Source organism: Sorex araneus, chromosome 4 (assembly GCF_027595985.1).
Source record: "Sorex araneus isolate mSorAra2 chromosome 4, mSorAra2.pri, whole genome shotgun sequence".
NCBI classification, from domain to species: domain Eukaryota; kingdom Metazoa; phylum Chordata; class Mammalia; order Eulipotyphla; family Soricidae; genus Sorex; species Sorex araneus.
The window spans coordinates 89,682,184-89,700,208 of record NC_073305.1 but is presented as its reverse complement, the minus strand read 5'-3'; the positions used below and the strand labels follow the sequence as shown (position 1 = coordinate 89,700,208).

At 42.2% G+C, this 18,025-nt stretch overlaps 1 protein-coding gene across 1 annotated transcript; it reads right to left on the bottom strand.

Moving 5' to 3' along the window:
* Positions 1–1,666: 1,666 nt before the first annotated feature.
* Positions 1,667–17,108, bottom strand: BAG2 (BAG cochaperone 2). Its single transcript, XM_055134963.1, has 3 exons — positions 16,741–17,108; positions 4,741–4,850; positions 1,667–2,355 (listed from the first exon to the last, which is right to left on the bottom strand). The coding sequence occupies exons 1-3, from the start codon at positions 16,851–16,853 to the stop codon at positions 1,943–1,945; spliced, it is 636 nt and encodes a 211-aa protein (XP_054990938.1). The 5' UTR covers positions 16,854–17,108; the 3' UTR covers positions 1,667–1,942.
* Between the last annotated feature and the right edge of the window lie 917 nt (positions 17,109–18,025).

Here is an 18,025-nt window from a genome sequence, read left to right as displayed (position 1 = left end):
TCTGAGAATAGGTCATTAACCTATACTTTACAGGTTAATATAACTTTAATCCAGTAAATCCCACTGCTGGGAATTTATACTTAAAAAGTAATGGCAACAAATTGAAAACTAAATGGTCAGTAAAGGGAGTGGATTAAATTGATTTATAGCTACACAGATAGACTATTACAATTTTAGGGGCTGGAGAGAGGGTATATTGGGTAGGTGATTTGACTTGCACACATCTGACCTGGTTCGATCCCCAGCACCGTATACAGCTACCAGAGCCCACCAGGCGTGATCCCTGTACACAGAGCCATGAGTAGGCCCTGAGCACCACTGGGTGTGCCCCTCTGCCCCCACCCCACCCCCCATTTTTTATAGCAGCATTTTGAAGTGGGGGAAGGGAAGTTCTTGTCAATTCTTGGCCAATGGGGCTAAAGATGTGATGCTGCTCAGGCTGTGAGGTGCTCAGAAACTTTCAGGAGATGTTCAACACCTGGAGATGCTCAGGGAACCATGGAATGTGTCAGGGATCAGCTACATGAAAGCATGTACCTTAAACCCTTGTGATAGCTCTCTGGTTCCTACAATAGCATTTTTTAAAAAGCCAAATTAACACTATCTATAATGATTAAAACTGTAGATAATGATGCATTTGGAACAAGATGTAGTGGAGGTATAATTATGCAGAGTAGTACAATTAGAGAATTTTATCACATCTTTCATATATCAAAAATACTTTAACACTTGAGGTGCATAAATCTCTACTTGATACAAATGCCTCGAAAAACTGAATGACGGACCAAGGAAATAACCCAAAGGCCAGGAGTGCAAACTGATTTCTGGCACTTGCTCAGGGTCTCCTGAGCAATAACCTAGGAATAACCCCTGAACAATACTGGGTGTGGCCTTAAAAACACCCTACGAACATTAAAAAGGCAAAAATCAACAAGATTAAAGAAAAATTCTTAGTTTGTAATTATTTTTCTACGCACACTGCTTGGTTAATTAATAAATGCCAGTGTGCTGTGTTAAAAATCTCTTGCGGGGCCAGAGCAATAGCACAGCAGATAGGGCGTTTGCCTTGCACGCGACCGACCTGGGTTCGATCCTGGGCATCCCATATTGTCCCCTGAGCACCACCAGGAGTAATTCCTGAGTGCAGAGCCAGGAGTAACCCCTGAGCATTGCTGGGGTTAAAAAAAAAATCTGTTGCCAGGGTTGGGGAGATAGATCAAAGGACTAGAGGTTCAGTTTTGATTCTCAGCACCACATGGTCCCCAAGAACCACTAGTATTGACCCCTGGACACCCCTGTGCCAAAATCAAACCATACAACCCCATTTAAAAAAAAGTCAATCAACTGCCCATATGTCTCTCTTTTCAGGGAGGGAGCAGGGTCACACCTGGCAGAGTTCAGGGCTTACTTCTGGTTCTGGGATCACTCCTGGTGGGTTTGGAGAACCATACAGGGTGTCAGGGATCTGACGCTGGTCAGCTGTGTGCAAGGCAAGTACCTTCCCTGCAGTACTATTCCTTGGCCCTCTGCCCCCATATCTCTTCACCAAAGTCTAAGAAAGGATAGTGATATTCTTTCCCTCACCACTTACTTCTACCCATATAATAAGTATACACACACACCAGGTTCAGGGTCCAAGTATAAAACAATCTAAAACTTCTAGAAAGATAATTAAAATCATTCTAATTTTATTATTCACAAAACTGACAGCTGAAATTTTTTTCCACATCTGAAACAACTCTCAGTATAAAATGAGTGGTTATGCCTAACGAAGTAGTTATCATTTAAAATAGTATTCATTTTTTAAAATATTTTTATTTACTTTTTTGTGTGGTTCTGGGGATTAAACCCAGGTTTTATGCATGCAAGGCATGTGCTTTACTGCTGAGCCACTTCCCAGCCTCGTATTTTAGAATTTTTTGTGTCATTATTCGCAAGTGCTCTAATTAAATCTGTTTTCATTAGTTTGCTGCAGATTTTTGGAACCAGCTCCTTTAGTATGCTCTAACAGCTTGATGGCCTTGTCGGAGTTTTCAATATTTCTAAGTAGAGTCTCTAATCTTCTCTTGATTTTCTTCTGATCTTCAAGAGCACAGCCAATTACTATGGACTGGAACTTCTGATCTACTGGTCCAGGTGGCACCTCAGATGAACATGCGCTGTACAGAGACATTAAATGACTTTTGGCATTTTCCAGATCATCCAGGAATTTATTGACTACCTCATCAATAATCCTGGTGGCATGCTTTAGGGATTCTTGCTGTTGGGGGTTTCTAATTGTTTCTACTGAAACTTCAACGGTGAGGGTTCGTCCCATCAATCGATTTGCAGTCAGATTTAATTCTTCTCTTTCTCCTAAACATAAAAAGTTTGAGATATGAATAAAGCTTACTCATGCAAAGAGCATTAAGACTTTCATTTGTTGCTAAATATATTTTCTATAAACTATTCTGCTATAAAATTTGGTGGTAGGGAGAGTGTTTAGACCAGATCTGGTGGTGTTTGGGGGTAACTTCTGGCTCTGTGCTCAGGGAACACACCTGGAGGTGCCCAGGTGAGCATCTGCCCTGGATGGAACTGGGCTGGCCACATGCAAGAATAGTATCTTAACCTCTATGTCATCTGTCCAGTTCCCTGCTACAAACATTTTAAAAGTGAAAGTTAAAACTATAGCATGTATGGGGCCAAAGCGATAGTACAACAGGGTGTTTGCCTTGCATGCAGCTGACCCAGGTTCGAGTCCCAGTATCCCATATGGTCCCCCAAGTATCACCAGGAGTAATTCCTGAGTGCAGAGCCAGAAATAACCCTTGAGTATCGATGGGTGTGGCCCAAAAAGAAAAAAAACCCTACAGCTCTTCCTGGAATTTTTTATACATGGGATATCAGGTGACTCAAGCTGTCATGTTTGTAAAAGTTTGGGCAGGATTGCATCTGTAATGGAAATAGAGATCAAGTCCAATTTCATACTGATTAAAAGTTCACAGATAATATATTGTGAAGTCGTGAATCTCCATAAAGATGTGTATGGATAAGGAAGGAACAGTTATTCCCTCTATTTTCCTGAGTTGTTGGCCAAAACCAAGTCAGTTTATTAATATATACATGGGAGACAGCTGAAGAAACTGAGCTGAAGCCGAAGATGGCCCAAATCACTGTAAATATCATCTTCAACTAGAGACAAAAGAAAGATGCTGGGGAAGGGGAAGCTGAGATGGAGAAAGGGCACAGTTAAAAAAAATGGGAAGAAAATAATAAGGTAAGCTGGCTATAGGTCTATACCTTCTTCACTGGTGAGAATTTTCTATGATTTAGAGACATCTTTCTTTTCATGGTACAGAGGAGCTACAGAGATTTTCTTTATAAATGTCAATTTTCCCTAAAAAACGGTCACTTCTTCTCTTGTTTTGAGATCCTCCCTGGTTCCTTCAATTTCTTGAAAAGAATCAGCTCAAACATCAAGGGAATAGCCCAATGGACAGAGTACATGCTTTGCATGCAGGAGGTCTGGATTTGATCTTCAGAACCTCATAGCTTCTCAAGTATCACTGGAAGTGACCCCAAGCACTGAGCCAGAAGTAGACCCTGAGCATCATCTCATGTGGCCCAAAAACCAAAATAATAATCAGCCCAACAATAATTCTTATGCCAAAGAGACATATTTTGGAGTGGCATATTCTTCTTATTTATCAGAATATGCTGCTGTGATTTTGGCTGAGAAACATAGGCATGAAAGTGGCAAAGAGCTGGTCTATGCCCTATGTAGTGACTGACTCCATCACCTCCAGATAAATTAAGTGAGTTAGTGGTCTCAGCCAGTGTTCTGCAACCTTTTTACACCTGCACACCAGTACCAGACTTGTATGCAGTATACAAATCCATGGGCCAGAAGTTATAGCCAATATTAAAGTAGTTTTCAGCTCATTTATCCTTGTGGATCTGCACCAGTGATTGAAGACAACTGATCTAACACTTGTTCCACACAGAAGCAAGGGTGGGAGAAAATGGCACTATCAATCAGCATCTCATTGACTAAGAAGAAGTCAGCAATCTCCTAATTGTCCTGCAATTTTCTTCCTAATTCATGGATCTTTAGCCAGGATGAAGAAAAGTCTGACTAGACCTTGGTCTCATGGATGAGTCAGAGTTTTGGTCTGACATTAGACTGCACTCACATCAGCTGCTTGGCCTACTGACATATCTATGAAGCATCAAAGAAGCCAAATTAGGAAGTTCAGTGCCAACACAAAAAAAATCACAGGGACCTGCTCCTCCAATGGCAGACATGCTCCTTATGCAAAAATGGGGCTCTAGCAGGAGGATGTCATAATTTACTTTCTCTGCATTTTCTCCACTTCCTCTAAATTATACCTCAATTCATCTTTTGTCTTCTCTGCTTCCAATCTCTCACCTTTTCTCTCTGCTTTTATATTTCTGATAATTCAGTAAGTTCTAAAGACCTGAAATGAAGAATGCGAACCTGCTGTCAAACATGGCCTCACTGCCAACTGCGGGCCAGATCTGCAGCCTGCAGGCAGGTCTTTTCTATCTTTTTCAGTCAAGACCCCAGAGGAAGGCTGTAGCCAAAGCATGATTTTTGGATAAGGTTTGGAAGGAAACTGAGAGCTGACACTGAATGCTAAAGTCTTGGGTCAATTAGGCAAAAGTTGGCCCACTCAAATCACAAATCCCTTAGAGGAGTATGAAAGACAAGCACCCTCCTGTGGGAGCAGCTCTCACCATCGCTGATCTGCCTCATGTCCTGGCTATTTTGGATACTGTGGATCATTTCCAGGAGGATTTCTTTCTCCTGCTCAACCGCAGTTGCTGCATCTCTCAAAGCTTCAACCCTATATAAATAGGGAAAACAGAACATGAACAATTAGCTTTTCTCACCTCTTTGTTGTTCAATACAACTCTAAACAGCTTAAAGATCATTTAGGAACATTTTTCCAAAAATGCTTTTATTTTTCTATATTCCATCCACTGATCCGGCTCCTTTCTTTCCTCCCAATAAATGAGCTCTATTTAGTGTTAATCTGTTTGTATCTGTTTGAATCAAATCTATTCTGTATTTGTGTATTCATTTGTTTTCATTTTATATTGCTTCTTTCATCATTCAACATTGTTAATAAAAGTCACACAGGCCCCTATATGTGCATCTATGCTGAAGTTTCTAGTTGCTGGATATTCCACCACTGTAGCCACCTGATTTTATCTCTGCTCTTTCCCCCACACCACTCCCATTTTCCAACAGCATAAATAATGTTTTGGTGGACTTCTGTACAGGCCATCACAGAAATGTGTCACTTTGAAAAGCAGATCATTTCAAGCTGGAAGCAGTTAAGGTGGTCTGGCACAGAAATCTCCAGATGTCTTATTACCAAAGATAATTTCTTATCTGAATGGCCTATCTGTATGGTAGGATAAACATCTAATTATATCAAATATCTGCTCTTGTTATCCTCCTCACTACTTCAAAGTCCCAGGAGTGAACTCTACCCATTCCATAACTCAAGTGATCAACTTCCTCTTGGGGACAGTCGTCACATAAATAAGAAATTAAATATATTTTCCCTTCTGTTTATCAGAACATCTAAAATAACTTAGAAGGGTAAAAAGAAAAATCTCCCTTCCCTATAACTTTAAATGAACACATGTTCCCTTATAAACTTGTCTCTGAGAAATATCTCAGGATCAAACTGCTAAAACACAGGTTTGGAGTGTTATAAAACTCTATGAATTGGAGTCAGTAGGGACTGTCCTTCAGTAGAGTTGCATGAGGCTGTACTTCAGCAGCGAAACAGGAATCCCTGTATCTCCACAATCTGACCAATACTCAGCAGTGTACAGTGCTGAATCAATATTGAATTTGCCTTTCTTTCATTACTAATAATTGCGGACTTTTCTTTGTATACTTAGTAGCCTGTTTATAGTCTTGGCTTTGTTTGTTTGTTTTGGTTTTGGGGTCTTACCTAGCAGTGCTTCATGGAACAGGCAGTGTTGGAGAAGAAATCTGGGCCTCCCACAAGAAGAGCATGCCCTCAGCCCACTGAACCATCTCCCTTGCCTACCTACTTAAGATTTTCTTCCCATGTCCTCCATTTCTTTTCCTTCTGCTATGATGACTGGTGGTCATTCATGGTGGCTTGTGGTGCTTGCCATGGACTTGACCCCTCAGTTGTGGTGCCTGCACATGTGCTTCCTGGTGATTTTACTCCTTTAGTTGTGGTACTCATGAATATTCTGGCTACAGTGCAGCTGGGTGGGTACACAGTGGTGCTCACACACATGCTCACTGCAAGTGAAATTCTGGGCTGTTTTGCTTACACATCTTTGGTTCCTGTGCTCACTGGGGTGAGCAGCTGCAGCACTCATGCCACCTTACTATGGTGCTCCAGCGAGTCTCTGCTCTGTGGTGTTTGAAGTCCAGACTATGTCTGATGCATGTGGATAGCACCAGTGACCAAATTCGGGCTTGCAAAGCAGGTACTTCTACCACTGACCCAGCAGCCTGGCCCCTTGTCTTTTTAAAGCAGGCTTTCTTGTTGACGTGCATACTTAATGTACTCACCCACTGCTTTTTTACAGATACTGCAGCCATCATCACTCATCCTATCACACAGGAACTTTGTCTGGGATGTCCTTCACTGAACAGAGATCCTTATTTTAAAGTAGTCAAAATGAACCTTTGCCTGATTTTACTTTGCCTGGTGGTAAATGTCAAAAATGAACCTTTGTCTGATGGTATACGCTTCTGAAGTTTTAAGAGTCCTCATCTCTAGGTCATAAGCCAGTTTCCTACATTTCTATTAACTCCTTTTTGTTTGTTTGTTTTTTGCTTTTTGGGTCACACCCAGTGATGCACAGGGGTCACTCCTGGCTCTGCACTCAGGAACTACTCCTGGCGGTGCTCAGGGGACCATATGGGATGCTGGGATTCAAACTCGGGTTGGCTGTGTGCAAGGCAAACACCTACCCGCTGTGCTATCGCTCTAGCCCTTCTATTAACTTTTTACCTTTTCTTAATTTATGTCTTACTCCACCCTTAGAGTAGTAAATATTGATTTTATTTTTTCTCAAAATGATTTTCCCCCAATATTTTGCATCAAAATGCATCCTTTACTTAATATGTTAACTGTCTACCTCTGAATTCTGTATTCCATTCATTTGTATATTTGACTATTATTATACCAATACTCATTAAAAAAAAAAACTAGCACCGGTCTTGTAATATGCCTTTACTATTTGGTATAATCAGCCCTCCTCTGGGGGATAAGGAGGAGTAAGGAGGATAGGGCCTACTTGGCTATGCTCAGGGATCACTCCTGACAAGGTCCAGGGAACCATATGCAGTGCAGGGGACTGAACCTGGGCTGACTGTATACAAAGCAACTTACCCGCAATATTATCTCTCTGGACCTCCTATTCTTTGAGGATAATTTAGTTATTTAGAGTTTTATTCCTTTATATAAACTTCAGAGCAAACTTATGGGGTTTCTAAAAAACAGGTAAATTTGAAATCTTTATATAATATTATTATTTCACCTAATGGTGTGTAGCATAAAGTGTTTTAGTTGTTATTGTTGTGTTTGTGTGTTTGTGTGTCAGGGCTCAAATCCAGGGTCTCATATAAAGCATGCACTTTACCACTAAGCTGTACTGCTAATCACTTAAAAAATATGTATATAGAGAGCTCTTCCAAGCTCCTGGAAGAGAGTGATGCAGAGAGTCTCTTGCCCGTGCGCCTGGCTGTTTTCAACCAGGGCCCCTCAGAAGAGGTGGGCTTCAGCTTCCCTTCCCTCCCCAAGCAGAGCTCCCGTGGCCCAAGACCTCCAGAGCCCAGCCATAGCCATGCTCAAGGGCCCTCTCCACACATTCAGACGAGCCTCACGCATGAAGGTACCAGTAGAGGAACCCAGGTGTGTGGGACCCGGGGCTGAGACCTCCAAGCCTGCTGGGGTTGGGACTGGGCCTCTTCTGCCCAGATTTCCCATTTTCCAGTAGCTAGGCAGTCACACCCAGGGACTGCCCCTGGTGCCATGTAGTCCCACCAATGGCCAACATCCAGAGATTTAAAACCAAGTTCCCGGAAGCATTTTATAGTCTCCCTCTGGGAGAACCTGGCAGGCTACCGAGAGTTTCCTGCCCACATGGGAGAGCCTCTCAAACTCTCCATGGTGTATTTATATGCCAAAACCAGTAACAATGCTGGGTCTCATTCCCCTGACCCTGAAAGAGTCTCCAATGTGGCATCGCTGGGAAGGACGAGTAAAGAGAGGCTTCTAGAATCTCAGGACTAGGACGAATGGAGATGTTACTGATACTGCTGGAGAAATTCGACAATCAACAAGATGATGATGATGATGTATATATAGAGTGCTTGAATGACCTGAATGACTATATGTGATGTCAGAGATTAGAAACAGGATCAGCTGCAAGCCTTAAAAACCTGCACTTTCTGGTTCCTGTTTAATTGTGTGTGTGTGTGTGTGTGTGTGTGTGTGTGTGTGTGTGTGTATAACCCAGTTGCACTCAAGGGCTTACTCTTTATTTGGGCTCTATACTCAGGAATCACTTCTGGAAAGGCTAGGAAGACCAGTTGTGATGCTGCGGGTTGCACCCAGGTGAGCTGTTAAAGGCAAATTACCTTTTACACTGTACTATTTCTCTAGTCCCCCATTTAATATTTTAATAATATTTTATTATAGTTCAATATTTTAATGATGATTTCTATTATAGTTATAGTAGTTTTAATGTTTACGCTTTTGATATAAAAGGTTTCTGAACATTCAATACCACCAAAGTGCACATAACTCTCTACTACTGTCTTTATGTTACTTTAGTCTGTCTCTTCTTTCCCCACTACTGCTTGGTAACTTCAGTACTAAAATTCAAGGCCAAGAGCTTGTCATCTTTTTTTTTTTTTAGCTTTTCATCTTTTTATACCGTCTATTTCTGTGTTTTGTTTCTCTTTATACTTCAGATAAGTATGATCACCAGTATTTGTCCATTGAATATTCTTAAGGGTAGTCTTCTGGACTCTTGAGTGTTCTATATATTTTGTGAGATATTATTATGATAATATAGTTTAAACTACATTTTCTAGTTAGTTATTGCTGGTTAGAGAAATATTGGTTTTGTAGGAGCTGGAATGATAGTACAGTAGGTAGGGCATTTGCCTTTCATGCAGCCAACCTCGGTTCGATCCCCAGTATCCCATATGGTCCCCTGAGCACTCACTGCCAAGAGTAATTCCTGAGTACAGATGAGGAGTATCCAAGCATTGCTGTGTGTTACCCCAAAACAAAACAAACAAAAAATATTGTTTCTGTATGTTCGTTATGAAACTGGCAAGTCTTTATCATCAATGGTTTGTCTTTTGATCCTATTGATTCTTCTAAAAAACCAGTTTTTATCACTTCTTTTCTAACAGTATTACTTCTTTTTATTTTTCTTTCTAAGATTCATAAAAACCACCCAGTGGTCTATTTAATAGTGCTGGTGAGAGAGAGAGAGAGGGGGGCAATATTATATTTTCCTGAATTTACATGGAACACTTCTATAGATTTTTGGTATGACCCTAATTAAACTATAGAAGCATTATTTTCCCTACCTCATCCAACTATTTACACATGTGCACTAAGAAAAAGTATGTCAGAGTACACTCAGTCTCTAAAAATTAGGTTGTAGAATCCTGAGTGCAAGAGGGAAAAAAAATCTGTTATCTAAAGTGCTCTATTTTGTGTATATTAAATCACAACTAAATTGCTAGCTTTTGTCACTACAAATCTAAAGACCAATACAAATGGTCTTAAAATAAATCATCACAGAAAATCTAATGGTGCTTTTATTTGGGCGGGGAGGGGGTGGTTTGGGGTTGAGGGGAGGCCACATCCACAGGGACTTATTTCTAGTTCTCTGTTCTGGGCCCATATTGGGCATCAGAAATAAAACCTGGACCAGCCATGTGCAAGGCAAGTGCTTTAACCACTGTTTATTTCTCCAGCCCCAACTCTTATTGGTGATTTCAGGCGCAGAAGGAACAGTGTTCACTGATGTTTTCACATGTGTCCATATAAGGATCTCCCTTCCTCACTCACCACACATATGCCTTTTCCCCATTGGACACCCACCTGTTATCTCCCAAAATAGAACAGTTAGACTGTAAAGTTGCAGGGCCCACAAAAGAATCTTTTTCTTCATCAAATATACAAAATATAGATATAATATTATAGATATGTAGTATATATAAAGATATATATCTCAGTCTCAGATTATAAGAAACATGAAAGGCAAACATGACAAATCTGACTAGAAAATACAATCAAAACTAATGTCCTATAAAGTAGCAATAATACAAAATCAAGGCCCACTTCAACACTATTCAGGATGTGCACTTAAGACATTTACATAGCAAATTTCCAGTGTATGGCTTAATATCTATAAAACAGACTGAACTGGTAATGCTATAGAGATAATTATACTAAAACATAAGCCATGACTCTAATATCTAAATGCCATGTTAATCATGTAATTGATAAATGAGAGAATGCTAAAGGTTTTTTTGCTTGTTTTGAAAATGGTTTTAAGGAGACATTCTTGAAAAACAAAACTTTAATTGATTTTAAAGGATATTTTGGCATTATATGAAACAAAAAAAATTAGATGGAACTTTTATTGTTATTGTTGTTTTGCCTACAAGGCAAGAAATTACTTAGGTATATTCCCTGTGAAAACCTTTATATAAGTTCTTAAATATATTTTTTATGTTATGCCATTTCATCTCTTGGCAAAGGCAATAAGCACCCAGCATGTAAAGATTCCACAAGTTTTCGGAATCAAGTCCTTCTCATTTGCTATTCTCTTTTTATAATACATTCTTTATCCTTGACCTATGTACTGGATGATTCTTTTCAAATCCCAATCCTTTTGGCAGAGACCATTTCATTTTTACCTCTGGACCCTTTCCTCTCCTTTGAGGTGAACAAGGCCACTTTTGGCACGGCAAGTCTGTCTAATGTATGGATTATCTGATACTTTAAATTTTTCTTTTTAGTAAGTTGAACTTAAAATACTACCTAAAGTAATACTTTTTTTTTTTTTTTTGCTTTTTGGGTCACACCCAGCGATGCTCAGGGGTTACTCCTGGCTTTGCACTCAGGAATTACTCCTGGCGATGCTTGGGGGATCATATGGGATGCCGGGGATCGAACCCGGGTCGGCCGCGTGCAAGGCAAACGCCCTACCCGCTGTGCTATCGCTCCGGCCCCCTAAAGTAATACTTTTTTAAATGTAGGAGTACTGCTATTTATTCAGCCATTGATTAAGCTCATTGATCTGGGCATGAACTCCACATTACTTTAAAAAAAAACCTTTTAATTAGATATCCACAAGATAGGTCATTACAAAGCTGTTCATTATTGGGTTTCAGTCATACAATGATCCAGCACCCATCTTTCCACCAGTACACACCTCCCACCACCAACCCCTAAACCCCCACCCCATACTCCCAGCCTCCCTCTATGGGGGACACTTTCCTTCTTGCTCTCACTCTCCTTTTCTTAAAGTAACACTTAGACAGATCATAGCTTTTGAAATCCTTACATTCAACTTGTTCATATTCTTGATCTATAAACTTTCTATTAGTTCTAAAAAATCCTTAGCAATTCTATCCTCTAAGACAAAGAGGGTCCTGACTCTCTTCTGTTATTTTCTTCTGGAATTCTGGAAGGACAATCTCACTTTATTGGTCGGATTTCTAAATACATCATTTGACTACAGTTCTCTTGGCGGAGAGGGGCAGTCCTGTTTTTGCTAACAGATCTAGGAAGCAACTACATGTCCAAATCGGGAAAGAACTTATCCTCACATCAAGGCTGGCTTGAGCTGTGATCCTGAAAGACTGTGGATGAAAAAAAAAAAAAAGACTGTGGATGAAATCACAGCTAAGCAGGCTCTAACAAAAAGAAATCTTAGTCAACTTCAGAGGGCAAAACTGAAGTGCACACATCCTCAACTGGTCCCTCAGGTGACCAGCATCTCAAAAATCTCTACAGCCTAGATATCAAAAGGGAGACTTAGGTGAGTTACAAAAGTAGTCATGTTATTTTGACTGTGGCTACATTCTCTATTACTGGGTGCTGTGTAATCAGCAATGTCTTTCCAGTTCAGTTGTTCAGATCAGGTACAACCAACCAGCTGTGTGACCTTGAGTTTACTAAATCCTTTACTTCAATTTCCTCACTATGAAACAGGACAACAGAGGGTTGTAACTGAATGAAGAAAAGTAGGTAAAGAGTCAAACACAGTGACTGAAAGAATCAATAAAAATTATATAAAAGTGATTTTTTCAGGGGGAAGGGGCTCTTAGGAGTCCTTGGGAGCTCTTCCTTGTATATATTACCGTGGTGGTTATAATATGTGTTAGGGATCAAACTTGAGGATTTGAGCATACCACACCTGTACTCCAACCCTGTGACCTATCTCCCCGACCCCAACATAAATGTGATTTTTTTTTTTTTTTGCTTTTTGGGTCACACCCAGGGATACACAGGAGTTACTCCTGTCTCATACACTCAGAAATTACTCCTGGCAGTGCTTGGGGGACCATATGGGATGCTGGGAATCAAACCCAGGTCGGCCACGTGCAAAGCAAATGCCCTACCCACTGTGCTATCACTCCAGCCCCAGATGTGATTTAATAGGTATAATTTGCTTAGAATTGGTGCACACAAACAGAAGATACATGATCCTTAATACATACTTACCAGTATGAACTCAGGCTTATTAGAAGAATTAGAAGAAGAATTAGAACTCAGGCTTATAAGAAATTTGTGCTTTCACAAAAAAGCAGGGGAGAAGAAGAGTGGTAATTCTCTATTATTATGAATTTATTTGAAAGAAGTAATTTCTAAAAAAGTTCCTAAAATTATAATCCTATCACTTAATTCTATATCAAAAGAATATGTACAAAACCAGGATGTTAGTTCAATGGTAAATCACATCATGCTTTGCATGTCAAAACTTGGTTCATCTCTGACAATACACATACATACATACATATACACACACACACAAACACACACACAAACTCACACATCCTGTTTCAAACATACTCACACACTTTAGGCAATATGAGATTTCATGGATTTCCTAACCTTCACCAAAATACTCACCTATTACTGAAATATTTTTTTTTTTTAATTAGAGAATCACCGTGAGGGTACAGTCTATTACTGAAATATTTTAATGTAAAAATGGGACTGTGTTTAATCTTGGGAGCTACTTGTGAGAATATGACCTTAGGTGATCTCTCTAGACCTCAGCTCCCTCTTTGTGTAAGAGATAGTACAAGTCTCCCTCTGACCTCAAAGGATTTTTGGCAGACTCAAATAACAATGTATTTGAAAAGTGCTCCTTTAAATTACAGGCTGTTACCATGATACCATCTTGTTTGTGGACTCCTGGGACACTGACACACCCTAAGAAAATTTAAATAACAGGAAAATTTCAGCCCAGACTAATGAACCATATCACCCCTGGCTTTAACCTTTCATTCCCTGAGTGCAGGGTAAACCACTGTAAATGACTGATAGGAAGGAAGGGAGCCACAGTATGACTTATTTGGGGATGTCTGCCAACAGCCAATCTCCCAGTGCTGCCATTTCCCTCTCCCCATCCTTCACAATCTTCTAGAGTCTTCTGGAGTCACTCAGTACTGTTACATAGTGGGTATGCTGCATTAACTGAATTAAACAACTCTTTAAGTAAAATTTTAATCATTTAACTTCCTAACTTAATTCCCAACATGGAGAATGGAGATAATATAAATTCCACCAAGACAGGGTTTTCTTGAAGGGAAAAATCAGATTCCCTTTAGGAGTGACCTTGATGCTGAAAACCTACACAAAATGTAATAATCTTTCTAAAGGGGAAAAAAACAAAGGAGATGGGATGGAGCTTTAAAATATATATATTGCTGGGGCCTGAGAGATAGTACAGGGATTAAAGCTCTCACTGAATCCCTGGCACCACATAGGATTTCCCCAGCATTGCCATGGGTCACTCCTGAGCACAGGGCCAAGAATAGCCCCTGAGAATCACTGGGTGTGGTACAAACCCTCCCTTTCCCTGAATGCCCCCCAAAATCTAGTGCCACAGTAAAGTATTAGAAACAAATAAAGTTTCTTAAGTAAAACATGATCTGCCAACATTTAAAAGCTTAGGAACACCAATTCACACTTTGTCCGTCATGTTTCTAAACACATCATTTGACTACACTGGCCATAAGGCATTTAGAATAATTCTGTTTTCAGATATAATAAAAAGTTTTTATCACAAGAAACCAAGGTAGTGAGTAATAAATTCAAGTAATAATAGTAAATGCAAGTTCCTAAGTACATACAATAATGCTTTACTCCATACACGGCCTTTTTAGACTTTCTTCATAAATTAAGTGAGTGACATCACATTTTAAAAAATGGTTCTGGGGCCGGAGCGATAGCACAGCAGGTAGGGCGTTCGCCTTGCACGCGGCCGACCCGGGTTCGATCCCCGGCATCCCATATGGTCCCCCAAGCACCGCCAGGAGTAATTCCGGAGTGCAAAGCCAGGAGTAACCCCTGAGCATCGCTGGGTGTGACCCAAAAAGCAAAAATAAATAAATAAATAAATAAATAAAAATGGTTCTGGAAAATTCTTTTTAACAATGTAGTGCTCTGTGATACTACCCATGTTGCTTCAAGTAAAGTTTAATGGATTAACATTATCATTTTTCTCTTATTTTGTATTTACTGAATTTTTTATACTGTATTTTTGTATTTGCTGAACGTTGTATTTGCTGAAGCACTTAGTTTTCAGTCCATGTTATTTTAAAGGAGAAGGCTATTTTTTTAAAGAAGGCTATAAAGCTTACAAAAGTTTAAAATTACTAGAAGTTTTTTGAAACGAACAATTACACATATTAATTCGTTTCCTTCTCAACTCAAGCATTAAGCAAATTATGTATTCATCACTTAACAAACAGTAATCAGAATTCTTGTTTCATGAATCAAACACCAGCATGTCATAATTCTCGAAACCAGCAGCAGCTTTCTCTCAGAAATGAGTAACTGACTGCTTTTGTACCTACCATGCTCTGGGGCATTAATTCAAGTTGGTGGACAATGACTCAGCTTGAAGATAGGAGAGGAATATCATCTCATCCTCCAAAGGGTTTGGGGGGGGCGTAATTTTTCTTACTGACTTTGGGAGAGAGAACTTAAAACATGGTTGAACCTGAAGTTTGAAATCTGGAGGTCTGAAGACCTAGAGAAGCAGAGGGATTACTTATCCCACCGCTACATAAAACAGTCTTTCCTTAAGCCTGGCATTAAACAGCTGAGGCCATTCTGGGAGTTAAGCAATAGCAAGTTCAATTACAGGGAAGCATAAATGTTCCCTTGCTCCATTTGTCTCTTCTAAGCAAAAGGATGAAGTGTGGCTTTGGCTCAGCATTCTCCTATCTGTTGCTGTCCGTGATTCTCTCTTTATGCCTTCTTCCTGGGCTTGCATTAATGATGACCACAGCCCTTTCGAATATGAACTGCGATGATTAATGTACATTCCCGGCCGAGAACGCCTCTCGTCGGGCAAGACTCACCAAGGGCCACAAAGACTATACGTGCAAGTGCTTCTTGGAAGTTTGGGCTCACACGTTCCGTGGCACGCCCCAAACGAACAAAGACAACGCGTGGAATATATTCCCGCGCCCTTCCGGTGGCGGCGGTGGGTGTCTGCATACCATGTTCACTGAACAACACCTGCCACTTCGGCGACAACACCTGTTTAGCAACGCATACGAGATTGCACACGCATTCAAGGAGGAGCGCTTCCAAGGGGTTATACCCGATGACTTAGAAGGTCCCAAGCAGGGCGGCCCCTCACGTCTGACTGAAAAAAAAATCTTAAAACAGTTAAGAGGGGGAAACGGTCGCTATCTGATCCATTCAGGTCCGTGTCTGGCACTTTCAAGAGCGCGTCAGCATACTGTCTGGGGGGAAGAAGACAGAAAAAAATAGAGACTGATGGTGGTCCTAGAGGAGGCGCGCGGCCAGAGGGTTCAAGAAGCACCAAGTGTCGAGTCTGTTCCCTGAGGGCGCCGTTACCCTCGTCTGTCCTCCCCTTGAAATCCTCACTGGTAGGATTTTTAATATATTTTATATATAAATAATAATATATAAAATATATAAGATATAAAATATGTAAAATTTATATATTATATATTTTATAGGATTTTTTCTAATGTTGATAGTGCTTCTGGAGCCCAGAAACCGATTCGCCAGCCGGCTACCGCCTCACTTTCCAAAAGACATAATTGGGGAAAAAGAATATGCGCCCGACATCTGAGGAGACCGGCACATAGAAGGTTCCAGAAAGTTCTATCAGACCCAGCATCCCACCGCCCTTCGTTTCAAATCATGTCCCTGTAACTTTTTAAAAAAAAATTTTTTTTCCCCGTCTCTGACTTTGTCTCTCTTTTTGCTCCCAAGCGCTGAGGAGAGAAACGTGTCCAGCAACTGGCAAAGCGCAGGTCCCGCTTCCCGGGCGTGTGTGTCGCTCTCCGACGCGGAGAGGTCAAACCCGGCAACCAGCCCACACCCCCGCGAACAACAACAACATACAACCAAAAAACGCCCCGAAAGCAAGCAGATCGCGCCCCCCGGCCCCCGCGCCCCCCGCCGCCGCGCGCCCGCGCACCTGAGCTCCAGCTGGTCCAGGCTCTCCAGCAGGCGGCTCGAGCGGTCGGCCATGGAGGACGAGCGGCAGAAGCGCCCCTCGTTGGCTTTCGCGTTGATTTTCGCCTGGGCCATGTGAGCGTCCGCGGCGGGCGGCCAGGAGGTCAGCAGCCGGGCGCGCGGCGGCGAGTGGCGGCTTCGCGCGGCCGCGGGCGTCGCCGTCACCGCGCGGGGCGCCCGCCTCCCGCTGACGCGCGGCCGCCGCGTGGCCAAACAAGGGCACGAGCGCCCGCGGGGCGTCGGGGGGCTGCGGGGCGGGGGCGGCCGCGGGCTCCTCAGACCCCTCCACCCCCACCCCCGAGTCTCCGAGCCGGCCGCGCCCGAACACGCCCCCCCCCCCGCCGCACCCCCCCCACCCCGCCCCACAGTGGGCGGCGGGGGGGCGGCTCCCCCCCGGGGGGCTGCGCCGAGTTTCTCGCGGCGCTTCCGATGCGCAGCCAAACCCGGAAAGCTCTAGTCCCCCGAGGCGGCGAAGAAAGGGTCCTTTGTGCTCCCCCCCGGCGAAGGACGGCCCCGCGCGGCTCTCGCTTTCCCGAGATAAGGCCAGACCACCCAGCTCCCGCCCCTCTCTAGCCGCCCCTGGGACGCGAGGTGAAGTTTTCCTCGCTCCCCAGTCTAAGAGCTGTGCGATGACCTTCCCCACCCCCCACCCTCTACCCCTCCCCCCAATTTTTTCTTGTTGAAATGAGGACCATCGTTGGTGATTGGTGCCATTGCACACCCAATTTAACTCAACCCCCCAAACCGCGCCCCCCAGTTCAGAAGCCGGTTAGACACTAGGGTCAAAGATAAAAGAAGGCTGGGAGTACAACCATTAGTCTACTTAAAAAGCGGTTTGCTCCCAACTCATTATGTAGCTCATCATGCCTCATGCTGTGAGGAGGTGCGGTTTGCCAGGGCACAACAAAATGGCAGGTAATGAGTTTAATGCTGAATCATCTTTAATCTGAGATCAAAGCCAGTTGAGTATCTGAACAGAGAAGAGGCCCTTAAAAACGGATGCAGTTTAGCTCCCTATGAACTGACTCCAAGTACTAGGGAACTATTTGTATAGGAATTACATCATCATCCAAACTTGGAATCTGAAGACATTCTGTGAATTGTTTGCGTCTGTCAAGTCGTTTTTTCTCATCCACAAGCCAATCCCGTCAGCTCTAATTTCAGAACATAGCCAAATTTCCCCCAACCCACTGCCTTTATTCTAGAGGAATCCCCCATCATTTCTGCAGTACCCTCCAATCTGGATG